The 27,174-nt window shown below is 42.0% G+C and overlaps 1 protein-coding gene across 2 annotated transcripts in view; it reads left to right on the top strand.

Annotated features, from left to right (window-relative positions):
- The first annotated feature begins 931 nt into the window (after positions 1 to 931).
- The window catches only part of Egflam (EGF like, fibronectin type III and laminin G domains), a 156,684-nt gene continuing 130,441 nt past the window's right edge, over positions 932 to 27,174 (top strand). For both annotated transcript variants that reach the window (XM_051182511.1, XM_051182510.1), the window contains exon 1: positions 932 to 1,207. In XM_051182511.1, the coding sequence (XP_051038468.1) occupies positions 1,111 to 1,207 (97 nt within the window). In that variant the 5' untranslated portion in view covers positions 932 to 1,110. The remainder of the gene's footprint in view (positions 1,208 to 27,174) is intronic.

The following is a 27,174-nucleotide window of genomic DNA, read 5'->3' as shown; positions in this document are numbered from 1 at the left end:
CAGGATCTGGCAAGGGCCCTTTTCCTTTCTAGTGCATTCCTCTTAGTTTATTTATTGTATCTGCTTTCAGGAAGGGCTGGAAGTCAGAACGTCAGTTTACACTGGAGCTAGCACCCTTTTGGGGCGATACTGGAGACTTCAGCTAGCTGTGCACTTCTGGAGGGACAGGAGGGGGGATCTGTTCTCAGCTGGGGAGCTCTGTGCTCCCCTCCTTGTTCCTATTTCCTAACCTCAGCTTGGCCGGCAAATGCCCCCTTTTTACAGAGTTGCCAGGATTACCTGAGAGTTTGATCTCCTTCTCTGGAAGGTCTAAAGTTGCCATCTGCCACCATGAGGGGACCTGTACCCCTGTCACCAGTTCCTAATCTCCATTTAGCCTTTGCATCTGAGTGGCCTAGCCTCAGCTCTCCATCTGTGCTCCTTAAATCCCATTTATCTTCTTAGCACCCCAGACTTGGCCAGCCCTGCCCCCTTGTCCCCACTTGCAAATTACAGCCTCTCCCTTACGTTTCCTCTGGAGCGCCAGACAGAGTTAGGTATTAGAAAAAGTGACTTAAACTGGGTGCAAGCAACACAGAGGGGCGTGGGGAAGAAGGGTCCAGCCGGTGGAACCGACGCGCCCTAACAGTTCAGGATCAGGACCCAGCCTAGTCCGCAGTCTGAATCAACGAACTCCAACGGAGTGTCGGAGTCGGTCCCACCCAGGCCCCCAATCTAGGTCACCCGCCGGGAAGGGTTGAGCTGGGGACTGTCTGCTCCGGGGATGGGCGAGGAGTGAATTGATTCAGACCCTGCCCCTCGCTCTTCCACTAGATTGTAATTCCATCTCTGGCGGGTCGAGCCGCCCTCCCCCAGGCGGCTGGTGCGTCCCTCCCCTCGGCTGCTAGCGTCCACTCCCCAGCCCAGAAAAGCCCTGCAGCCGCGAGCCCGCTCCACTCCAGCACGCCAGCCTCCCAGCCGCTGCCTTGCCTCCTCGGACTCCTCTGGTTCAGCTCCCTGGGTCCCCCCACCTTCTCATCTGCGCGCCACTGGTGTCCCCACGTCCCCCAGGAGACGCCCTTTCCCTGCGCGCCCGGGACTTGGTGAAACTTTGCAGACACCTTCAGTGAGATGGATTTAATCCCAACCTTCTTGCTCCGTTTCTTGCTCCTGGCCTGCAGCCTCCCACCCGGCGCCGTGTCACTCCGAACCGCTCTGCGAAAATCAGGTAAAGCTTTCAGTGCGCCCCGAGTCATGGTGCCTGGAGTACCCGGGTCCCGGCCTTTGGTGGGATCGCAGAGCAGGCAGCTCCACACTGCTCTTTCCGCTGACCCGCGTGGGCTCAGCACGCTTAGGCTGTGCTCAGGGCTCAGCTGAAAGGTGAGCCTCGCCCTCCCCTAGCTCTGGCAGTTCCAGGGAGATTCTTGTTTTTTTTTTTTTTTTTTTTTTTTTTTTTAAGATCTGTTTTCCAGAGCTATCAAAGGTAGTGGACTCTGTATGGGACCACAGAGTGCTAAAAGTGATCACTCTGTCTCGGTCACCGAAGGCTCAGAGAGCACAGAGGACTTCAACAGCTCCTCCTGCTTCTTTGAACATCTTATTGGATTCATACTGCCTAGAGCCCAGCCATTTCCTGTTGAGTGTGTGAAGGTTTGCCCGGGGGGCCCCCCTTCCTGGCTCTGGTCCTGTCCAAGCACTGGGTAGAGACCTGCGCTTTCTCAGCTGTTGGGATACTCTTGCACCCCGGGGCCATTTGTGTAGAAAGGAGCCCTCGATCTGATCATGTTTAGAACTCCTGCCTTTGCTCTGCTGTTCAAACAAAGATGTATGTGCTATAGGCTAGCAAGTACAAAAGGATCTTGAGAGAACGTGAAGCCACAAAAACTCACATTTCCTCTAGGTAAAAAGTATGTTTTTTTTTTTGTTTGTTTGTTTTGTTTTTAACCTACATTGTTTTGGTTTGTGTCATGAAGAAAAGTAGACCATTCTCAATAATAAAGTTCCAAACATTGCTTCCGAATAACGATTTTTAGTCTTTGTTGGCCAGGACCATATTTAGAATTGTGAAAAAAAAAATCTGCTTTTTCTTAGCTTACTTTGCAAATGGAGGTTGTCTTATGGGATTAATTATGTCTTCTGAACAATGAAAAACAATCTAACTATTTGGATTCAGCCTGCAAAATCTCAGAGAAAGTGGAGCCCCCCCCCCAATGCTTCTCCAAGAAAAAGGCAAACCAGGAAAAATTATCGGAGTGCAAAGAAAATAATCTTGGCAGGTTCCCATTTGGCTGCTTAAATATTTCTTACTGCCCAAGGATCTGTGGGGAGTAGTAGGGCCTTTGCCTTTTGTCCTAGCAGCTATCTGGGTCATCCGGTTGTCAGGCTGCATCCAGGGTCACTTGTATCCCCCCCTTACCTGATTTGAAATTTAGAAACATTCTCAGCTTCTGCACCATACTCGGATTCAGAACCAACCTGTCTGCACACTAGCCAGTTCATTGGGGGGGGTTGGGGAGGTGTGAAGTGCAGTCACCCAAGGTAGTTTCCTATTAAATTGTCTTCTCCCATCTTCATACACCTTCCAGCATTTCAATATGAGGCGTCTTTGAACTTTCTTCCTTAAGAAAACTACACTATGATCTTGCATTCTGCAGGTTTCTGCACATGAAACCATCTACCCACATGCTCGAATAGCTCATCCATACATCCATGGCTCTGAGCTTGAGTGACATACCCAAGTTCTCCATGGGTAAACGTCAAGCCGTTTAAGCAGGTTGTAAAATTATTGTACAAAATTTTACGTGTGTAAAATTGCACACGTTTTTCCCCGTTTGCCTCTTTATTAATTTTTGGTCATTCCTCTCCTAAAAACATTTTCTGCCTGTTTCACTCAGCATCTTGTTCAGATATTCATGTCACCCATGTATCATGTTGGTTTCTTTGGTTTTACTTGAAGTATTGATGGGAGTGATTTTAAAATAACTTCCTTTTAAATGTTCTTGACCCCATCAAGGTAGAAGGGATATTTAGACTAGCTGCAGCCTAGAAGGAGCTTTTTATTTATTTTTTTTTAATTCACAATTTTACCCAGACAATGGCTTTCAAGTTGAAAAGCTGCTTGGGTGAAATTGACAGCTACTTCATAAACTTCAGGGGAAATTTTCCTTGTGGGCTCATTTACATCCCATGGAAAGACTAGTTTTTGATCCGTAAAATTGGTCCAGATTAAAAACTGAGTGTGCCCCAGTTGGCTCAGATGTGAACAGCAAGGAGCTCATTTGTAATCTCCCCCAGACACCCGCAAATCCTGCTCCGATCCATCTGGGGGTGACTTTGTACCTGTTCCCCCCCACCCCCAGAAATTGGCTGTGTGCAGGGCTTTGAAGGTGGTGTGACGACCGTGCAGGCATTCCAAAGCAGTCTGTTTTGTTTATCTATTCCAATTTATGCCGCCGCTTAATCGACTTTTTTGATAAATACACTTTAGTTGGGAAGTCTTGGATTCCAATTAACCTGAAGGTTGCCTCCCTTCTTTTAGAAAAAGATAGGTAGTAAAGAACACCTTGCCCCTCACCCCAAGGTGTAGCACCTTCTGGCACTGAGCATTAGGAAAAGAAAGCTCCACATATGCCAAGGCTCCAAGCAGTTGCCACTGCAGTACTCAAGCCAAGCCAAATTAAATAATAATAACCGACACTAATTAACTGCTTGTTACACTGTTCTGAGAACTGATTTCTTTAATCAAGCCAGCAGCCTTGTTTCTTTGTTTTACTGAGAGGGAAACTGTGACTTAGAGAGAAGCTCTATATCTTACCTGAGGCCACACAGAGGCTAAGTGGTGGAATGGGAATTTAGGCTCTGCTATTTGCCACAAACCCCCAGTCCTCAGCTGTCTTGTTTGCAGAACTATGTAGCCTTGGGTGTTTTCAAGGCTGAGTTCTTCTGGGACAGAGCCCTGCAACCTAGGTAGAGAGCCTGTCCTTTCTGTTTTGTGTGGGAGATCTGTGTCACCCATGGAACACAACACAGTCCCCAAATAAAATACTACCTAGACTATGTGGGGTGCAGAATATTGTCCTCTGACCTCATACATAAAGAATGTGGGTAGCCTTACAGAGTGATAAGGAACTGCTTGCTGGTTTTCATCAGTCTTCTGGGCATTAATGCTTATGGGGGCCAGAAGAACGCTGGGGTCCCTTGGGGGTAAACAACGAGAAGGTGGGGGCCCTATGTCTACACCACCTTAACACACCACCCCAGGCCTCCATGTTGTACAAGCACAATGTGCTGAAAAGGTTTCCCTCCTCCTCAGCTTATACATTGGAAGCAAGGGAAAACGGCTCAATTGGCGATGAGACTAAGAGGGGCTGAGTGATGTGTCCAAGTTCACATCAAAAGCTGATCTTGAATAGTGTAAAGACCCCCACCACCAGAGGCCTGCTGCCTCTTGCCTCTGCTTCTCAGCAGGGATTTCAGGGGCAAGGGAGGGAAGAATCCTACAACCAAGGGGACCAACAGAGAAGAAACCACCCATAGTCTACAGGCAGATCTGTAACTCTGCCCTTCATTATGAAGATCTTTAGGCAGCTATTGAGATAAAGACATTTGAAAAAACAAAATAAGACAAAACAAAAAACCTCTCCCTTTTCAGGGACTGCGTGGTAAGTTGTAGCAAACATATCCAGTACTGAAACCCTTTGCAGTTCAATCTCAGCTGTCAGTGACCATCTAGGGGGCCTGGATTCTCTCTTCCTCATCACCAACGAGGCACCTGCCTAGGTCCCCTCTTGTGGCCCTTTGTCTTGAACTATATGGGCTATTTTCTTCTCTCAAGAATGTAATCATGTGTTCCTTAGTACAAAACCTACCCCTTTACAGTCCCTGGCAATTGATGCTCTGATTTCTGTCCCTATAGTTTCGATTCTTCCAGAATGTCATATTTTGTGTCTGCTTTCTCACATCCAGCACAACTTTTAAGATCAATCTATGTGCGGTGCCACCTGTCAGTGGTTTGTTCCCCTGTTATTGGTTAGTAGTAATCCTTTGTATAAATCTTAGATGACCACACTTTGTTTAACTGTTCACCAGGGAATGGCTTTTTAGGTGATTTCAGCTTTAGGTTTCGGGAACTGTGGCTGCTACATGTAACATATATGTGTCTCTGGGTAGATATGCTTTTATTTCTCTTGGTAAGGAGTCAAGTGGGATCCCTGATTCCAGTAGGCTGAATGTCCCAAGAAAACACTGCATTGCTTTTCAGAGTGATTTCACTGTTTCACATTCCTAGGAGCAATGTATAGAAGTTCCCCTCATCCTGATTTCCCTACAGCATCTGGTATATGTTCTAGTGTCACTTCTGTAGCTGGGAGAAAAAAAAAAAAACAAAAAACAAAACCAAAACCTGACAAAAAGAAAATTAGAGGAGGAAGGGTGTAGCTCAAAATTCCAGGTTGTCATCCATCATTGGAAATGGTAGGAATTTTGAAGCTGCCCAGTCAAGAGTGAAGAGAAATAAATATAGGAGTGCTCACTTGTTTGCTTGCTTGCTGCATGGTGATTTCCCTGCTCTTATGTGGTCATGATCCCACTGACTAGAGAATGGTCCTGCCCAAAGTGGGCCTTCCCACTCCAACTGCATTAATTAAGATAATTCCCACCAAGTCACTGTTGACAATCCCTTACTAATACTTTCTTCCCAGGTCAATCTGGGTTGTGTCAAGTTGAAAATTGAAGCTAACAAGTCATGCACGTTTGTTTCTTTGTCATATTTCTGTTTTTGTTTTGTTTCAGGTATTCTAATAGGTGAACAATGATACATCTCATTATGGTTTTAAGTTTTGTTTCCTTCATGACTAATGATTTTGAACTTTTTCCCCCAAGAGTCATTTGCCTCTAGTTTCTTTGAATCTTTTGACTTTTTTGCAAGACAATTGAGATTCTTTTTGTTGCTGTTGTTTGTTTTCTGAGACAGGGTTTTTCTGTATTGCTTTGGCGTTATCCTGAAACTAGCTCTGTAGACTAGTAACTCACAGAGATCCGCCTGTCTCTGCCTCCCGAGTTCAGGGGTTAAAGGCATGTGCCTCCAATGAGATGTTTATTTTCTTACTGATTTTTTTTTCTTTTTTAGTGTTCTTTGTACATGTTGAGTGCAGTCCTTTCTATAGTCCAAATATATGCTTTGAAAGCATCAATGTTCCAAGTGCTATTTGCCTTTTTTAGTGCATGTATTTGTGTGTGCCCAGGAGTGTATGGGTGTGTATATGTATGTGTGTCCAGGAGTGTGTGGGTGGGTATATGTATATGTGTCCAGGAGTATGTGGGTGAGTACATGTGTGTGTGTCCAGGAGTGTGTGGGTGAGTACATGTGTGTGTCCAGGAGTGTGTGGGTGAGTATGCAGGTAGAGGCCAGAGGACAACCTCCAATCTCGCTCTTCTAAACTCTGTCCACCTCTTTTGAAAAACGGGTCTCACAATGGCCTGGAGCTAACCTATTAGTCTGGACTTGCTGGCCAATGGCCCTCAAGGGGCCCCCTGTCTCTTTCTCTGCTGCATTGAGGTTAAGAGTGAATGTCACCATGCCCAGAAGTTTTAGATAGATTCTAGAGACTAAATTAGGGTCTTCATGCTTGCAAGGCAAATGCTTTACTGACTGACCTGTGTCTTCAGACCTTTCCTTTTGTTTTCTTAAAGGTATTGTTCAAAAAGAAGAAACTTTGAATTTAAATGGGCTTTTTAATGATTATTTCTTTTAGGGCAACTTAAGCCATGATTACAAAAAATGTCCTTCCTTATCTAGAACATTTTTAACTTTCCATTAAATTCTACAAAGTATTTTGAGCTAACCTTTTTGCATGAAGTGTGGCATTATTTATTTAAAAAATTGTTTAGACAGGGTCTCTCTACATAGAGACTGAAACATAGAGGCAGACTGTCCTGGAACCCACTAAATAGACCAGGGTGGTCTATAACTCACAATGACCTGCCTGTCTCTTCCTCCCGAGTGCTGGGATTAAAGTGTGTGCCACCATGTCAGGCCATGAGGTGTGATATTTAAATCAATATTTCATGTCTGATTTGTGGATGTATTGATTTTATTATACAAGTACTGTGCTTGGTGGTGGTGGTTGGGGGGGGTTGGCTTAGTGGATTGTTATGCCTCTGCTCTCTGTAGCTGATGCCATCCAGGGCTGCAGTAGATAAGGGCTGGGTCTGCTATCTCTCTGCAGGATCTGACAGTGCAGTTCTTAGGGATGTCTCTGCTGTGGCTTGTCTGTGGCCTGGTGCCAAGAGCCAGGATGGGTATACTGGGGGCCTGAAGATTTATGGATTAAAGAACAGTACTCCCAGTCCTAGGGCATGGAGTTCTTCTTTATTGATACAAAACACATGGCATTCTTAAATCTAGCCAAAGTACACAGGAAGGAGAGAGCACGTGGGCTCTGCTTTCCCTTCTGACCTATTCTTTTTGCCTGAGGTCCCAAGGCCAGTGGGAGAAGGTAAAGGTGGGGTTCAGGGTGCAAGATTTTCCTGGAGATGCTGGCATTCAGTGTGGCACAAGCCCATACTCCTTTCCTTTCTGCTTCTGCAGTATTTCTCCACCCCATATAATTGGATTAAAATGATCTAGGGAAATTCACAAAGGAGGAAACAAGATCCTGCAAGAGGAGAGCTAGGTAGCTCACGGGCAGGTACCTTGTTGGTGGAAAGTGAAGAATACAAGTCCCTTTAGGTGTTTCCTGCAGCTGTAGGATAACACCAAAAGGCTAAGGCATTGGGGATCATCCTGGCCTGCTTCACCATGACACCCCCATCAAGCTCTCAAGAGACTGGCAGTATTCTAGACATTCCAAAAGTATGATTTAAAGGCCTCCTCTCTTCTGGATGTCCCCATCCATTTCATTTCCTTTTAGTAGCCAACTCTACTCAATTACAGTGAGGTTGTATTTGTTCTTGGGGAAAAGCTGAGCATGCAAATCCCCCCACCCCCATATGTATGGGTAGATGGATAATAGATAGCAATAATAGATAGCAGGGATATATCATATGCACACATGTGTGTGCACTCATACATGTATGTTATCTAGTAGTCCCTAGTTAGTAATGGCCCCCTCTCCACGGATTTCTCTATCATGTCTAATAACTACAAAAAAACACTTCTTGTTTTTCTCTGTCTTTCTCTCTTTTCATCCATGACTATCTGTGATCAAAGCAAAGGAGATAAATTAAGGTCAGGGGTAGATATGGTTTAGTACAAGGCAGTACTTTCCCTTAAGTGATTGACTTGGCCAGAAAGAAGCCAATTGGAAACACACCCACACCTACACACACACACACACACACACACACACACACACACACACACGTGCACACACACACCCCAGAACTAAGAGTTTAATAATCTTAGAATTCCTTAGGGAGTAATAGTCTATAGATTTTCTTCTGTTCCCTCACCCACAGTGGGTTCATATGGCCTGAAAAAAATCCAGTGGTTCCAAGCTGGATTTATGAAAGGGGACCTTAGTTTCCACATGGCCTGTGGGCGTCTTGCATTCCCATATCTCATCACTGGGTTAAATAGTGTGTAGTGTTTTCCAACTAAACGAATGAAAGATATCATGTGTATTTGTTTATTTGTTTTGTTAGGTAAGTCAGGCTGTATGTACTCAGAATTCCCTATAGAGTCTGACAGGGAGGAAAAGGGGGAAATTGAGGGACTATAGATAGCAGGAAGGTGCAGGTTGTAGGGAAAGCCCCTCAAACATATTTTTGAGTCCATTGGCTGTGTACGTCCATTTTGAAGCAGGACCTAAAGTGTGGCTTCTACCTCCTGACATAAACCAGCATATAGTGTCTTCATGCAGAACTGCTGATTGAAGAAGGTAGTCCCAGGTGTAAAAGATTACATGAATGGCCAGCAGAGGGCATACTTCCAGAACTTGCCGGAGCAGATTTCAGGCCCTGGGCAGGAGCTTATACAAGTCCTCAACTATGCAGTAAGAATTTTTAGAATACATCCCAGGCATCCATCTTTGAAAGAAGAACTCAGGAGAGTTGACAACACATGACAACAGGTGACTCATGGTCTACACCTAGAGAATTTGGGCTCTCTGCCTCCAGTCTTCATATTCCACACCCCCAACACACACAAACACGCACGCACGCACGCACGCACTCCCTCTCTCTCTCTCTCTGTATCTGTTTATCTCTTCCACATCAAACTGTGCTATCAACAGCATTTGGGCAGGTATAATTAAACTAAGACTCAGTGGGATTTCTGGAGGTTGCTGTGGTTAATACCACATTTTAGAGATGGAGTGTGCCTAGAAAGACAGTCCAGGTTAATTCTAAAGAGTTACAAGTCTTGCAGCTTCAGGCTCCTGAGTGATTTGTGGACTTGAGGTCTATGAATGACACCTCCCTGGAGGCAAACCATCCGCACCCTCTTTCCCTACTTGTCCACTGAGGGGTGGCTGCAAGTAGAAGGGAAGCCCGGCCACAAGACTAATAGCCACTCCTCATTCCACATAGCTAATCCCACCCTCCATTCTCCTCTCATCTTCAGGAAGCTGGGTCATTTGGCTTGCACGGGTGGCTCCTGGTGTGCACACACTTCAATATTTCAGCAAATTTGGAGCCAGGCTCTGAGCCTTCTTTTTGGTTGGTTATTTGGTGACATTTGGAAAGTTAAGTAAGCTATGCAACCTTTCTCTAGTTTTCTTATCTGCAGTTAATAAATGAATAGATAATAATGCTAAGGAAAGCACCTACCTTACGGGCTCTCTCAGATGAGTAATGAGGCAGTGTAGGTACCAAAGCATTAGATAGGACTGACTGAGCTTCAAGGAGCTTAAGGAAACTTTTAATCTGGACTAGAAGGAAAAACCTGAAAGAATGTATATGCATATGTATTTACAGTTATCCCAACAAACTTGAGCATTATGCTATCATTTCATTTTTATTCTTTCCCATACATGTTAATGTATCATTGCATTTGATTTAATTTGTAGTGGCTTATAAACATTTCAGTTGTTTTATAAATAATTTGGAATCAAAAATTGTTTAGCCACAAACCTTGGTTTTCTCTTTGGAAAATTAGGCTATCAAGAGCACATGTTTCCTTCCAGCGGATAACCTCTGTAAAACAGTAGAATCTTTGGGGCAATGCTTGAAGGGAAGCGGCTTCTGAAAGAAATGTTGTGGTACTTGATCTATTGTAGCACAAATCTAAATGAAGCCAGGCACTAAGAGATGTCTTTGTCTTAAGCACTGGTTAGTAGTGTGAGGACAAAGAGTCCAGGCCTGTGATCTGTCTATAATTTCCTCAGCTATAAGAAGCCCTCATTTCCCCCAGGTAATGCCACTACCACCTTACTTTGAAAAATCAAAAGAAGTCAAGCAGGCCAGTTCCTTGAAAGAGCTAAAGTATTGCATCAGGGTAAGATATTCATTCCAAGCTGAACATCCATAATACAAACTCTGAAACCTCAAATCCAGACCTTTTTGAATACCAGCAGGGCGCCTCAAGTGGAAAGCCCGCAGATGACTCTATGTGTAAATTTTAGTTTCATGCACAAAATTATTTAGGATATTCCATAAATTACCTGTAGGCTTGATGTATAAAGCATTTATAAAACATAGGCCTTTGTGTTTTGACTTGGATCTCATCCCCAGCAAGAAACATTATATGTATGCAAATATTCCTGAATCTGAAAAAAGTCCAAACCGCTCTTATTCCGAATCAATTTGTAGAAAGGAAATCTGCCTGCTTCAGCTAAGAGTAATTGCAGTGACTATTGGTACTTCACCAGCTAGGCCAGGCAAGGCTGCCCTTTCCAGGGCTCTGCTCTCATCTGCTTTTATTTCTAGATCTCTCCCTTCTCACTCCCCTAACGACACTTGAGATGTGTTTCTTATCCAACTCTGCAAATACTGAGCAATTTAAATTTTAACACTTGTATTTGCTGACAGGGCACCCCCAGATCCTGAATCAGTTTTAATACAACGTTAATGCTATTTATTTTTCTTGGTACAATAAGTTTATATTAGCCTTTTAACAGTTTACACTGTGCAAAAGGAGTCGTATCAGCAGGCACTTTTCTGTAACATCTGGGCAGTTGGGAACATAATACTTAAATATAACCTGCATTTAAAGCCTTCCTTGGACAGATGGCTAATTTTATTGATCTAATCTTACACTTAGGAATAGGTCCCATGATCCTTTGCTCGTAATTCTTGGAGTGAGCAGAGAAATAAATAAGATGGCTGATAGTTGTGAATTAGGAGGCTGTTGCGTGTCTGTGATTTATCTTTTAAATACTTCCATATAAACAGTGGCAGTATGAATTGCTTGAATCTCTACCCTAAGGGAGTTTAGATAATGTTTGCAGTAACAGGTAGGAAGGCAGCACTCGAGGATAAGTGAGTGCATCTATTTTACTTCTTGGTGATAGTGTCACAGCACGGTTAAATGTGGAACATTCCCTCGACCCTAGGCAGGCATCCATGCCCCTGGGCTGGTTAGTTATCATTTGAGCCATTTTACTGTGAAGTCCACTCTCAAAGACAGCAGCAGAAGTAAATTCACAGAAGAATTGTGTGTGTGGTGGTACATGTCTGTGTCCTAGGACTTGGGAGGTGAAAGCAGGATGCTTGCAAAAATCTACACCATCATGGGCTGTTACATAGTGAGACCATTTCAAAAACAAAATGAAACACAACAAAAACACATACCACAACAAACCAGAGTTCACACTACAACGTTTGCTCATCAGTGTTAGGTGTGTTTTCGTTAGAGAAATATTTGATTGGCTAAGAAGTTTGTATATGTCCCTCTGATTTAAACCAGCAAGCCTAGTTCAGTGTTTTCTGCTTGCAATAACAAACTCATTTGTCTGCTTCAGTTTTGTTTGTCCTTTTGTTATAATACTGATGTGTCTGTTGCAGTACATGCAAGTAGATGCTTGTATTAATCAGGCCAATTAACATTAGCTGATGGATGAACAGCTCTAAAGTTTGGTTTATTTTGCGTTCATTCGAAGTCCAGTGTGTGTATTTCCAGCTGGCTGTTCCCTCTGGATGACTTTCTTGTGTGTGGTGACCTCAAGATCTTACCGTCATTTGTTTAATATCTTCATCTTGTAATGCCACTTTCTTCAAGACAGACCACCAAGGAGGGAGGTGAAGAGCATGAAGGTTTGTGGAGAGGTTTCACGTGTAAGGGCAGACCATGGTCACATAGTTCCAGCTGGAAATGCATTTTAGTTGTGTACAAGGGAAGAACCTAAACCCAGAAAAGTAGCTGTCTCTGAGGCACTATTTTGAATTCCTTGAAGGACCAAGGAAAGGTGTTACCACAGTTTTTGTGGTTTTTTTTTTTCACCCCAGATGAATTTGACCTGGAGTGTACTTTAATTATAATGTCCAACCTTGCTTGAAAAGCAAGTACTTACTAATTGAGTCCATGTGCTGTTACTATATCAGAGTGAATGAAAAAAGCAGCCAAGGAAGAAAACATACAAAGAAAAAGAGTACCCAAGGATGGATACTTAAGAAAAGAGTAGCCAAGGATGGGTACTTAGTAAAAGAGTAGCTAAGGATGGGTACTTACAAAGAAAAGAGTAGCTAATGTGGCTCCCTATGAAGAGAGAGATCTATTTGGACTCATGGTCCTGATTCAAGATCACAAGACTGTACCCGGTGCTATCCTTGCTGGTGAGAGCCCTAACATGGTCCAGAGAGGACATCTGGTATAAAAAAAGGAGTGTGTGGATATACCTTTGTCTCTGTCTCTTTTTATAAAGGCACCTGGACCTAAGTATAAATGCTCCACCCCAACGACCTTATCTAATCCTAATCATCTCCCAAAGGCCCCAACTCTAAATACTGTACTCAGATTAATTTTCTACCCTCCTTATGCCTCCCAGTGGGGTTTAAATGGCAACACATGTTCCCTAGGGGGATGCAGTCAGACCATGTCCGAACAATGGCAGTTACCATCTGTCTTATTTGTCACAAGCCACAACAGTCTAAGGAAAGACCCTAAAAGCCAAGCAATCCAACTGACTTAGATCATTGGAACAAGGCCCCAAACACATGGAGAACTGCATTAATCAGGGCATACCATCGCTTCTCTGTTGTGGTTAAATTCTGACAATTCTTGAAGTGACAGTGATTTGATTTCCAGAACAGAAATACTCTGCTCACCTAGGTTCCTTTATGCTCTCATAGTTGGTTCAGAGAAAGCCTGATTCCAAGGGCAGCCTATGGGCTCTCCATCAATCACATGACATAGAACCTACCACTTTCCTCTGTTACCCTAAAACATTTCAAGCTAAGCGAATATATGCTTTATGTTACTACATGTTCTTACACTTTACAAGACATGGCAGCTATTCCTTTATAGTAATCACCAATGATTAGTGCAGTGGTTCCCAAATGTCCTGATGCTGTGACCTTTAATACAATTCTTCCTGTTGTGGAAATCCCCAATCACAAAATCATTTTTGTTGCTACTTCATAATTGTAATTATGTTACTGGTATGAATTTTAATGTAAACATCTGTGTTTTCTGATGACCTTTGGGGGTGACAACTCACGGGCTGAGAAACTTTGAATTAGTGCATGGATCCCTGGGGCTCGGGAGGTGCGTCAGAGGGTATCTTAGATAGGATTTCTATTGCTGTGAAGAGACACACAGTAACTCTTACAAAGGAAAACATGTAATTGGAGTGGTTACAGTTTTAGAGGTTGAGACCATTATTATCATGGCAGGACATGGCAGTGTGCAGGTAGACATGGTACTTGAGAAGGAGCTGAGAATGCTACATTTTCATCCGTAGTCAACAGTAAGTGAACTGTGTCACTGGTCATAGTTTGATCATAGGTGAGAGCTCAAAGTACACCCCCATAGTGACACACTTCCTCCAACAATGCCACACTTACTCAAACACAGCCATACCTCATAATAGTGCCACTTCCTTTGGGAGCCATTTTTTTTTTTTCAAACCACCACAGAGGTTAAAGTCCTTGCCACAAAAACATGACAAATCACCAACAACCCATGTTTAAAAAGCTGTATGTACCTCCCAGCACAGGGGAGATAAAGACAAAAGACCCTTTGGAACTTGCTGGCCAGCTAGTGGCCACCTCTGGCGCACACACATGGACACTTCATTTATTCACATGTATACATATAAGTAAAAGATAAATAAAATAAATGAAGCTAAATAAAGAAATGTTGCAAGATGTATGAATTAAAAATCAAAATTAATAAAAATAAATAAATAAAAATAAACAAATGAGTGGTACTAAAATGTACAGACTAAAATTTTAGCTGTCCCACCCACTGATTTTCTAGAAGTTTCTCTTTTTGTGTTCCATAACAAAAAGAACTCTTTGTGGTAGATAATTTACTCAGTAAGATGCATCTTAAAATATAGCAATCATCTTTGAGATATAACATCCTGCTCTGACTAGGATGGAGATAGTGTGGATGGATCCTACTGAACATAAATTCACACATTTGGTTGAATGACTTTCCTAAGAACATTCAGAAAGATGATTTCATCATGGCTTTGTCATCTTCGTTCCATTAAGAAGTCAGGGCAGGTGACTTAGAAAGAGGGAGATGGCTTAGTCAAGACATGAACCTAAGCTGACCAATTGTCTAGCCCTATTGCTTCTGGTCAACACAGAGGTATATCTGTAGTCAATAGACAAGAAAGCAGTGAAACTCCTGACAGCAGACTGAGCCCCACTCTATTAGATGGCTTGCTATCTCAGACTTACCTGCTTTCCCAATGTTGAATGTTATCCTCACATTGATCTGACCTTGAACTATTTCTCCCTTATCACTGCCCATAGAGGCAATTGTAAGATGTGACTCCATTGCCCTTAGAGGGATCTCACCAGTGAGATTTCTCTTCATGCAGCCTTCTTTGAAGAGGTTGTGTGGAATAACTGAGGACTGTAATGCCCTCAGTTGGCTGGTGTGAGATGACAGCCCTTGAATCCTCTAGGTGTCTCTGATAGGAGGAACTTTTGCTGTCTGCTGGACCCCCTAGATTATTGCCTCACTTTGAAGTTTCTCATCTCTCAAGTATTCATCCACCATCTTTGGTAGTAATCAATGTTTTTGTTAATCCTCCAAGGTGGAATATGTTAAGGCTCATCACTCAAGTGCCTAGGCTTCCTTTGATGTTCTGAGAGTTTCTAATTGGTGTCATGAAATAAATGAACTACTAGGTTGTTTAATGACTATTCTAAAGTAATGGATAAGCTCCAGTTACAACCCATATACAAATCACAGAGGAATGACAGAGAGATTCCAACTGGATAAAGCTGCATTTGAATTCTAGCTTCGACTATTACTGTTGCTGATTCTAGATGAATACTTTATTTTTTCATTCTTTATGTTTTTCATCTAAAATTTAAGCTTCATAATACCTGGAATAAGGCTATTCAGATAAGCCTTTAAAATGCCTAAACATTTGGTGTTCATTAATTAGGTTCATTATGCTTTATAGAGTTTATCTAGTGGCAGAGATGGTAGTTTTTCCATATTGACACAACCTCAGATTTAGATGACATCGACATAACCATATAAATGAGCTTAGGAGCCCATGAAAATGCAAATGAAAGAATTCTATTGCCTTAAATTCATACCACAGATTTTTAGAATATATGCCTTCAAATGATGAGTTTTGATGTCTAGATTAGTTATAGAGTTCATGCCCTTGACAAAAGACCTGAAGTCAGAGTCAAATTTAATAAAAATAGTCTATGTTTTTTGGGGGGCTTTGTAGAAGATCAGGAAGAAAGGATTTAGTCACTGTAGTAGCAATAGATTTTCATATGTTAACTATCAAAAATAGGCTGTTTGTAGTTGAAATATTTTCTTAAAGTTCCTTAGCTACGTTTTTTTATCATTCTATTAACAGTATAAATTTAACACATGTTATTCATTTTTTAGGAATTTATTTTTTGTCTTCATTTATCCACATGGGTGTACACTTGTGTGCAGGTGTCTGCAGAAACTAGAAGGTGTTGGAGCCCCAGGAGCTCTAGTTATAGATGGTTGTGAGCTACCTAACATGGATTCTGGGACCCAGCTTCTGGCCCTCTGAAGAACAGCATGTACTCTTAATGTTCTGAATCTCTAGCTTGAAGGTGCTATGTCTGTGGCAAATGCTGTCTCTAGGCAGGCCTGTATATGTAGTTAAGAATGACCTTGAACTTCTGATCCCTTTGTCCTCCTTAGTGCTAGCATTACTGGCATGCAACCCCAGCCTCAGTTTTTTTTTCCTCTCCCCATCTTTGATTTTAACAATATCCTGTCAAAATAACTTCCTCCCAATCCTGTTCTGGTCCTGGACTCTTGTATTTAATGATTTTGTTTGCTTGTTTGTTTGTTTTCAGTGCCCTTCAACCTTTTAGAAACTAACACTGGACACTGCAGGCTTGTGATCACACAGCCTTTATTCTCCCTTCTCCTCACTGAATTAAATCCACAACCTGTTCTCCAGCCAAGCCAGATTGCTTGTTATTTTATAGATCTTCTCCTTATTTTTCCAGTGCTGAATGCTGTCCACATGTTGGTCTGACTCTTAAAATACCGCTCCCTCATCTCTGCCCAAGGAAATACCTTTGAAGTATGACTCACTGTTCCTAGGCTGAGAGTTTTCATGGAATGTCCCCTAGGCAGAAGCCAGCCTCCTGCTCTTCCATCCTGCCTGGCATGCTGACTGTGGAGCTCTTTTACTTTTGGTGTACTCAACTCATATCTCCTATTCTTTACTTGGTCAAGAAAAGCATTCTAATCTCTCTGCTTTTGCTTCTCCGCCATTGCCTGATGGAGTGTCTTGAATGAGGCTGGCCCTTCAATGGACAGCTGTGAGATGGGAAACAACAGCCTCGTTCTGGGCAAATGTGTTTTCACATCGCGTGATTAATTTGGTTCCTCTCGCAGCTCCCAAACTCATTTCCTTCCTCAAGTGCAATACAGAAAAGGTGTCACCTCTGTGTGCTAACATTGTTGCTCAACCTGTGCAGACATTTGGAAACCCACACTGCAGTGTGATTTAGAGAAAGGAATGCCCAGGGGAGTCTGTCTGCAGCAGCAGGTAATTTAAATCCCACCTCTGCCTGCTGCAAAGCTGTTGGAATTGTCAGAGTTTTAAGGAGACCCTGATTGAGTCTAAACTGTGAACAGCATCTCTGTTGCTACCTAGAGACAAGTCCAGTCTGAAATAACCTGTGGGGCTCATACTCACCTTGCAGGCTCTCAAGAAGCCAAGGCAGGACCATGTACTTAGACATCAGAGGACAGTGGGTTAGGAGGGGCTAAAATAGTCCCATCTGCCTTTAAAACCAGAGGAAAATGAGGCTTTCATGGGAATGGTATGATGGAAAAGGTCAAGCTGCTGGAGATGGGCTAACCCCAGTCTGTCTACCATAATGAAGTCTGACTACAAGGTCGTGAGGAAATCAGTATCCCAGTTCCTCAACATTTATCTTCAGTTTTATTGTGCTGACCCTGGCTTGCTTCCAAAGATCAATTCTGCAAACCCTGGAAAGCAAAGCGGCCAAAAGCTGGAACTTTTACAAAGGTGTTTTTCATTGCCTGTCTGCTGAGAACAACGGGCCTTCTGAAATGAATGCTTCTGGGCAGCCTGATTGAAAGCACCCAATGGATTAGCCAATTAATGGATATCTTGATCTATCTGTATATCAAGAAATATATGATAATGTACACACACACACACACACACACACACACACACACACGCACGCACGCACGCACGCACGCACGCACGCGCGCGCGCGCATAATGGAGAGTTACAAATGAGTCGCGTTATAGTTGAAATTAGGCATGAATGACACACATGATTTGGTAACAGGAGAAAATGTGTTGATGGCTGCAACTGACTTGGAAATAACAGTTTCCCAACAGACTTTTGGACAGACTATTGGGCAGGTAGTAAAATACTGATGTAGAGTCCTAGTGGTGAGTATATATGCTCTCCCTCTAAAATATTTTCACTTTTCTTTATGCTTAAATAGTTTAATGATATATTGATGAAAAGATGAAATAAGAAAACAAGTGGGTATATATTTTTACCCATAAAAGTGAAGTTCTAACATGGTTGGCTCTTCACACAGACACGGGTGGTTTGTTTCCTTTGTGGGTGGGAGGTGTATCCCTGTGTGTCTTCTTGTGGATGTGAACATGTTGGACGTCTTCCTCAGTTGCTCTCCACCTTATTTTTTGAAGCATGGCCTCTCCATGAATCTAGAGCTCACTGATTTGGCTGAACTGGCTGGTTCCTTTCTCTGCTTCTCCAGTGCTGGGATTACAGGAATGTAGGCCTGGCTTTTTACATGAGTGCTAGAGATCCAGACTCAGGTCCTCAGGCAGCTGTCACTGCCAGCACTTTGAGAACTAATCCTTTTCCCAGCCTCGGGCTTTTGACTTTTGTCCTGTGTGCCTCTGTATCAGGGTGCCCCAAGCTCTTCTCTGTCCTGCCCTGTGCTCCAGACTGCTGACTCCCTGGACTGCACCAGAGGTGAGGGGAAGAGAGCCCGGCGGAACCCCTCCCCTGCTTCCTCACTGCTAAACTTGTAACAGCTGGGTTTTCCTAAAATTGGAGCTCCTGCCATTCTGTGGCTCGACCACAGTGGGCTCCAGGAGCACCATTTTCTGTATTTGTGTGTTCAGCCCTGTGGGTAGTAATGGCACCTAGACTTCTTTAAAGCTGTTCTTGGCTCTATATTTTAATTAAGTAGTCTCTTAATTAAAATCTTTTTAAATATTAAGTAAATTCTTCTTCCTGCTGGGACCTTGATTGATACCATTGGTACCCCTGCCTTGTAATAAATGCCTTCTTTCCCCTATATCCCTTCCAGTGTATACCCACAGGGTTCTGATTTGTGTGCAGCTAACATTTCCAACTCCGAGGAGCAGGACTGATTTAGTTGGAGGTTGCCTGCCTTAAATCCATGCAGTAACTATGAGTTAAATGGGAATTTTCTTCTTTGGAGAGTAAGTCTGTCTGCTGGGTGAGGATCTGATGGCCACTTGGACAAGAGCTGGTTGTGACACACCTGTGGCAGTGAAGGGCTAACAACTCATTTCAGCAGTCCCAAAGCTTTATAGAAATTCCATCACTGAGTTCTAAATATCTCTGTATAACCTTGGGCCCTATAGGAGTCAATATGTATCTTGCAATTAAACATTGATTAAAAGAGTAGATCTTACATTAGGTATTCTTATCATGATAAAATAAAAACAAAAAATGAAATTGCTCTTGTCACATATACTATGCTAAGTTTTGATGAATACAGAATTAAATTAAAAGACAAATGAGGCATTTTATCCGATATTACCAGATAAATTACAGGGTTGAATTTGAATTTCAGACCACACATGTACTGAATCAAATAAATAATTTTTAGTATAGATGTCCCCAGATGTTTCATGTGGTACACTCAGACCATAAAAGGTAATTGTTTGTGTGGTGCTGAAATTAAACTTGACATTCTGTGTTTCCATCTGTTAAATATGGCACTGTTGCTAACAAGTGATAATAGCATTGTGTCATGTTGCTGTGCCTCAGTCTTGGTGTTCCTGGTGCCCAGTGGTAGTACCTGTGTCTCTAGTAGACTTGGCAGAGGGAGGAATCTGACCTTTATGTCTAGCAGATGACCTAAAGGATCTTGAGTCCAAGTCCCATCACTTACCAACTAAGAGAAATAGGAGTAGGAAAAGGGGTTCATTACAAAAGAAATAGGGATTTTCTGTGAAGAGAGACCAGAAATGGGTTACATCCCATACACTATACCTCTTCAAAAAGATAAGATCATTTATTATTGTCTTTATTCAAGTAAAAACAGCTGGAAATTTTTCTACTAACTCAGAGGCATCTGGCCACATGTGAAATGAAGGGAAGATAATTCTTTATCTCTTAGGAGGGTCTCCAAACCAACCTGGGTGCCGGGAGGACAGCAAGCTTGAGTATTCTGGATTTTGTTCCTACCTCTAGTTAAATTAAGCCTTTCGCTGATTTTATGTGTATAATATCTACTCCATTCCATATATAATATTTATCAATATACATATTAAATTTTCTGTTCTGATTGTTTTGGCTACAGTTTTTATAGGATTAATAGAATTGAACACGGTTATTAGTCAAACTAAAGGAGAATGTATTAGTTTACATCATTGTCTTTGATTAGATTAGCAGAGGCTAGATTTCAGAGGAAGAATTAAAACGGCTTGTTTGAAAGGTACAAAGGAAATAAATGAGGACAGGGAGGGACAAGGAAAGAGTGGAACTTTCAAGAAGGACAGGAGTGAGTGGAATCTCTTATCAAGTAATCTGTACATGGGATAACTCAGCTAATGTTAATGGGGAAAATCTAGAATGTGACCCAGTATGATACCCAAGGGGCAGGAGCTGGGGTGTTCAGAGTGGTCCGGCCAGATATTGAAGTGGGGTTTCTGGAACAGGGACCCTGCTTCCTCAGCATTTCCTTTCTGTTTGGCTTATGTGCAATAAAAACCCTTTCTCGGTGTCTCTTGAGAAAACCCTCAGGCAAATGCTGCAGATCCTGGTAGCTAGAAATGGGCCATAAAGCTATAAAGTGATGAAGCCATTTCTAACCCACCACCAACTGACTAGTTCAGCTTGGAAATGCAGGACTGAATGCCACTTGCCATTTGGATAGAAACCACCCCACAGCCCCCGCATCACATGAAAACTTTGTACATTGTAGTTCCCCTGTATCTGTATCTGTGGTAAAACCTCCTAGAGTTCCAGGCCCCATAGTCTGAAAAACTCCAGGTATGAACAATTTGTTATGGTTTTCAAGTGCTTGCTGCTAGGGTAATGAATTGTTCCCTGTCCAGTGCTGTGTAAGCTACCTGCCCACTAGCCATTTAATAATTCATCTCATATAATTAGATGAGCTATAGATATCTATAGTGTCAGGCATCCATTAAAAGAGTCTTTGACATTTGGAAACTCCAAATTCTGACTTCTGAGTTTGAACTTTCACCATGAATTTCAGGAGAAAAAGATATCTGCGTCATGGTACAAAACAGCTATGTTATTGAACCAGCAGTTCTCCACATGAACTATTGGGTTTTATATCTGAGAACTACCATTGGCATCCACTGAAACAAACAAAACACTTTATTCATTTGTTCTTAGGTCAATAGACTTTAGTTTTCACTGCTAAAGTCATGCCTTGTGGAGAAGTTGGTTCATATATCATTGATTGCCATAATGGGTAAGAGTTCACCTTTGGATTTGAAGGTACACCTTCATTAAACAATAACGACGGATGCTTATACAGTGCTTGCTGTGTGCCAGGCAATGATAATAAGAGTATAGCCTCACTTAGAATTCTAAACAGGAAGAGGGAGCTTAGAGTGACTGTGTTCTATAAAAGATACATCATTTGTCTAAGGTCATCATACTAGCATGGGTGGACTCTACTCTAGGATCCCAGTTGTCTGATCCTAGACCTGCTGCTCTATCTACAGCTACCTGTAGGACTTTGTAATGGAAGATGAATTTACATATTCTACTTTCATTGACTGGTTCTTCACTTTAGAGTTTAGTCTTTGCTTATGTATGTAGAGGTAACAAACCATTAACCCAGGCTCCTTCAATAGTTTTACACCTGGAGAAATAACCTGTGTAAAGGTTGTCACAGCTTCTGGTTCTATCAGACTGCTTTCATGGCCACCTCTTGCAAGCTCTGAAGTACAGGCTTGTGAAAGACACAAGCTTTTAAGCCATGGAGACCTACAGTTGGAAAGGCAGGGATGTGGGGCGCAAATGAGAAGTGTGTTTCCTTAGAGTTATTTGTATAGTATACTTTCAGATACTGCACCTGTGAAAAGAGACATTTGTGTCATAGGACTGTGGAAGTGGCTCAGTTAATCACTTGGCTTGCTTCTCATTGTTGTGGATAACCTTGAAGAGGAATTAATTCATCATGATGAGGTTCCAGAAATATTTTTTTATTTTTTTAATTTTATTTAATTTTATATAACAGTCCAATTAAATGAAAACAAACATTTATACACAATATTTGGAAATTTGGGCATCGTTCTTTCCAAACTACTTCCTGCTGGTAAGGGGCACTGTCTTAGGGGATTCGAAGAAGATTCAGATATCCTGGCTGTAGTCTGTAGGGCTGTTTTGTCCAGCTGTTTTGAATGTAGGATCAGCTTGTACTCTGTTTCAGGCGGTCTGGCGTGATCAAACCGCATTAGTCTGGAAGGAATCCACATCTTTTCATTTTCCAGAAATATTTTTAAAAACACAATTGCAGTCATCTTTCTCAAAGTATCACCTTGTGTAACACAAGTCCTTTAGAACCAAGGTTAGCAACAATTTGGTAAAGGGTCAGACAATAAATGTTTTATTGATTACTATTTCTGTCTATTGGATCTACAGTCTAACTACTCATCTCTGCCCACTATAGACCAGAAGCAGTCACAGGTCACATGTGTGCTACTCCTGTTTCAACAAAACTTTATTTATAAAGAGAATGCAAGGGCCAGATCTGACCTATGAGCTGTAGTTTACAGACCCCTGCCAGCTCTGCATATTCAGGTGAGAGTTTTGAAGACCTAATACCTTTGTTTGCTCCTTAGTAGTCTGTTAACTTATCAGTGATCTATTTCACACCTACTTTTCCTGCTGAAAGACTCATTTCCTGATGAATAGTTTAACTGAGTTCTCAAAATCAACAAAGACTAAGTTGTTACAATGGCCTTCAAACATCACCAAACAAAAACTAAGTTGTTACAATGGTTAGTGTATGAATTTAGTTTTCAAACATCAACAAAGAATAAGTGTTACATTGGTTAGGGTATGGTCTAAGCATTAGAGCTGGTCCAGAGAGTTAGCATTAGATACTTGTGCAGGATCTTACTCTAACTATAAATGATTTTGAGAAGTTAAAGATATACATCCATTAAAAAAAAAGAAGGTATAGCATATAGCATTAGATAGAGTAGCTAAGCAATAAACGACTATATTCAACATATACATAGATAGGTTTATAGGCCTATATCCTAGAGTCCTTATTTTTATGTTTAAAACTTGTAAAAAGTAAATTTCATTTTGTGTGAGGGTTTATGTACACCACTTGAATTCTTGGTGCTCCTGGAGGTCAGAAGAGGGTACTGGATGCCCTGGAACTTGAATTAAAGATAGTTGTAAACTATCATGTGGGTGCTGGGAATCAAGCCTGGGTCCTCTGCAAGAGTAACAACTATTCTAAAGCACTGCACTATCTCTCCAGCTAATATTTTCATGTTTTAAAGGAATAAAAATAACTCCATTGCAAAGAAAAAAAACAGACTCAATTTTCTCAAGAGAAATTATTTTCATATAATTAAAACAGAAACTCATCCAGCCCAATTTTCACAGGCTAGTTAATTGAAAAAGGGATGATTTTCATATAGATCTAATTACATTTCATTATCAGTTAAAAATGGTAATCAGTTAAAAATGCTTTTTGTTCATTGTTTTCTGCAAATTAGAGCCCTCTTGTTGGTCACCTTTCAGATGTCACCTGTAGCCATAGTTCATTATCTAAGTACAGAGTGCTTTTAGACTTTCCCATCTTTAAGAGTCATGGAAATTGCTTTTAGGGATCATCTTTAAGGGCTTATTTTAAAGCAGTCATCATAGCTTGTACAGAAACAAGTCCAGGTATTTTGTCGTATTTATGATCACACTTGTATTTATTTCTTCTGCTTACAAAAGAAGAGGTTGGATGTCTCTCTTAGGGTCCTCTTTGTTTCCTAGCTTTTTTGGCAGTGTGGACTGTAGGTAATCCTTTGCCCTGTGTTTAAAAACAATAGATGAATGAGTACATATCGTGTTTGTCTTTTTGTGACTGGGTTACCTCACTCAGAATGGTTTCTTCTAGTTCCATCTATTTGCTTGTGAATTTCATTCCATTATATTTTCCCGGTGAGTATGTGCCACATTTTCTTCATCAATTCTTCAGTTGAGGGGCATTAAGGTTGCTTACAGGTTCTGGCTATTATAAATAATGCTGCTATGAACATAGTTGAATAGGTGTTCATGCTATAAATGTGCATCTTTTGGGCATATGCATAAGAGTGGAATTACTGGATCTTGAGGTAGGTAGACTAATTCCCATTTTCCTGAGGAACTGCCATACTGATTTCCAAAGTGTCTGTGTGAGTTTGCACTCCCCCCAGCAGTGGAGGAGTGTTCCCCTTTCTCCACATCCTCTCCAGCATAAACTGTTTTTGATTGTAGCCATTCTGACAGGATTAAGATGATTTCCCTGATGGCTAAGGATGCTGAGCACTTTCTTAAGTGTCTTTGAGCCATTTTAGATTCCTTTATTGAGAATTCTCTGTTTAGTCCTGTACCCCACTTTTAAATTGGATCATTTCATGTTTTGGTAACTAGCTTCTTGAGTTCTTTGTGTATTTTGGAAATCAGCCCTCTATTAGATGTGGGGTTGGTGAAGATCTTTTCCCATTCTGAGGGCTGTTGTTTTGTCTTCTGGACTGTGTTCTTTGCCTTGAAAAAGCATATACATGGTTCCCTGGAGAATGGGAAAGGGACATGATCTCCCGAACAATTGGGAGCATGGGGGAGAGAAGAGGGAGTTAGGAGAAAGAAGAGGGGAGAGATGGGCATGAGGGAGCAGGAAGATTGAATCAGGGAAAGAAAAGAGGAAAGCAAGGAAAGAAATACCATAGTAGAGGGAACCATTATAGGTTTGAAGAGAAATCTGGCACTAGGGAAATGTTGAGACATCTACAAGGATGACCCCAACTAAGAATCTAAGCAATAGTGGAAAGGTTACCTTAAATACCCTTCCCTGATAATGAGATTAATGATTACCTTATATTCCTCCTAGAGCCTTCATTTAGTAACTGATGGAAGCAGAAGCAGACACCCACAGCTAAATATTGAGCTGAACTCCTGGAATCCAGTTGCAGAGAGGGAGGAGTGATGAACAAAGGGGTCAAGACCAGGTTGGGGAAACCCCACAGAAACAGTTGACCTGATCAAAAGGAAGCTCATGGACTCCAGTCTGATAGCTGGGAAACCAGCTTAGGACCAACCCAGACTACCTGAATGTGGGTGTTAGTTAGGAGGACTGGGCAGCCTATGGACCTCTAGTAATGGATCAATATTCATCCCTAGTATATGAATGGACTTTGGGAGCCCATTCCACATAGGGATTCTCTCAGCCCAGACACATGCGGGAGGGCCTAGGCCCTGCTCCAAATGATATGACAGACTTTGAAGACTCCCATGGAAGTCTGTTCCATGGAGAGCAGAAAGAGAATAGGATGGGGGTTGGGGGTGGACAGGGGAGGATGGGATGGGATGGTATGGAAACTGGGGCTGACATGTAAAACAAGCTTGTTTGCAATTTAAATTAAAAAATTATAAAAAAAAGAACAGAACAAAAAAGAAGAAAAGGTTGCGTGATTACAACCTGGATAGTCAGGAGTAACTGACTGGAGGTGGGATAAGAAGAGGCTGAAGCACAAGAGTTGAGTGGTGGGAAAGGGGAGCATGCAGGCAATCCAGGGTTCTAGAAAACATTGGCCCATGTTAATGTCAGTACCAGTGTGCTTGGCACAGGGATGGATGCTGCTTGTCTGTTCAAAGAATAACTTAGGAGACTTCTTTTGCCCTTAGTGGTAGATAAAGCTGTGTGACTTTGGTCTGCCAAAAATCAATTTCCCTCATCTTGGTCACACTCATGCTATACTTGGGTAATCTGTGTACAGTCCTTGGCCAAACTCTAATTAAATTGTTGACTATTTTGCTTTGGTTGAGTTTCAATCAATGAAACCCTTCTCCAGAGAGTAACCCTTCAGCTAGTCTTAAAACTTGCACTTGCCATAATGAAAAACACATGTACAAATTGAGATTTATAAAAAGCAAACATTTATACAGTTTTATTACATACAGAACACGTTTCACTAGGCTTGATATAATAATGCTTTTTTCCTGTTAACATCAGTTTCAAACAGATATCCTCTCACGACAACCATAAAGAGACAAAGACAGAGAGAGGTTGAATAACAAAGCCAGGGCTTGACCCCAGGAAGGCTGCACTAGACCCTTTCTTCTAAGCCATGTCTCCTTTCTTCTTCTACAGAACTGCAGGTGCAGTACATGGGAAGTGTTGTGATATCACCCACGTGAGCAATTTGATAGTCATATCTTTTACACCTTACACTTCAACCAATAAACACAAATGACAGCTTCTCAGCCAAGCATACCAATCTGTGAGAGGCAAAATGAGCCCCACTTCCCAAGATCCCCAGTTCTTCAAGGATGGAATGCTTGCATTGGTGGCTAGCATAGAATTCCAGTCCTGAATGAAGATCTGGGAAACCTTGAGTCAGTGCTCACCAAGCCTTTGAAATCCTCAACATGTCATCCTGAAGCTCCAAAATACCTACCTTTCAATGACAGATGATGGTTAGAAAGCAACCTCATCGGATTGAATGGGAATCTTTGCTCCTAGCACCATCCTACTTTATTTCACATAGATATCAGACAAAATAGTGAACAACCATCCCTCCCGTACACTCTGGACCCATGAAACAATGACCAGTGACCAAAAGTGCTTAGACAATGATGTCCAATCAGAAGAGACTGAGGGTCTCAACAGAGCAGATCTGGAAGAGCCTATACCACAATGGTCTGGCAAGGGAGGGACTTGATACTCATATTCAATGGTATTCATCAGCTATGGGGAGGAGATGTTGATAGGACAATTTCCATAACATTGGATATTGGCACATCTTGATAGTGATGACAAGTATATGCTTGTAAAATGCTTCAGAGTTTAAAAAGCACTTGTCTACCCCATCACTATTGCTGCTTATTTGAACCATCATAATAATAGACTTGGAATGAGTCCTGTTTTGCACTCATCCCTCCTGAATTTCTGACCTTGGTTATGTTCCTCAGTCACTCTGAACCTCAGTTTTCCTTTTCATTTAGAAAGTGGGGCTAAATCATTTGTCTTTTGGCATTTTATGAGTTGTCCTGCATGACACCTGTGGCATGTGTGAATAGAATTTGTTTGGCAGTAGGTTCAATACAAAACTCCTTTACATATGACACATGCAGGAAGGCTAACAGGCATGACAGAACTAGA

Source organism: Phodopus roborovskii, unplaced genomic scaffold (assembly GCF_943737965.1).
Source record: "Phodopus roborovskii unplaced genomic scaffold, PHOROB, whole genome shotgun sequence".
NCBI classification, from domain to species: domain Eukaryota; kingdom Metazoa; phylum Chordata; class Mammalia; order Rodentia; family Cricetidae; genus Phodopus; species Phodopus roborovskii.
This window is presented reverse-complemented; position numbering and strand designations above follow the sequence as displayed.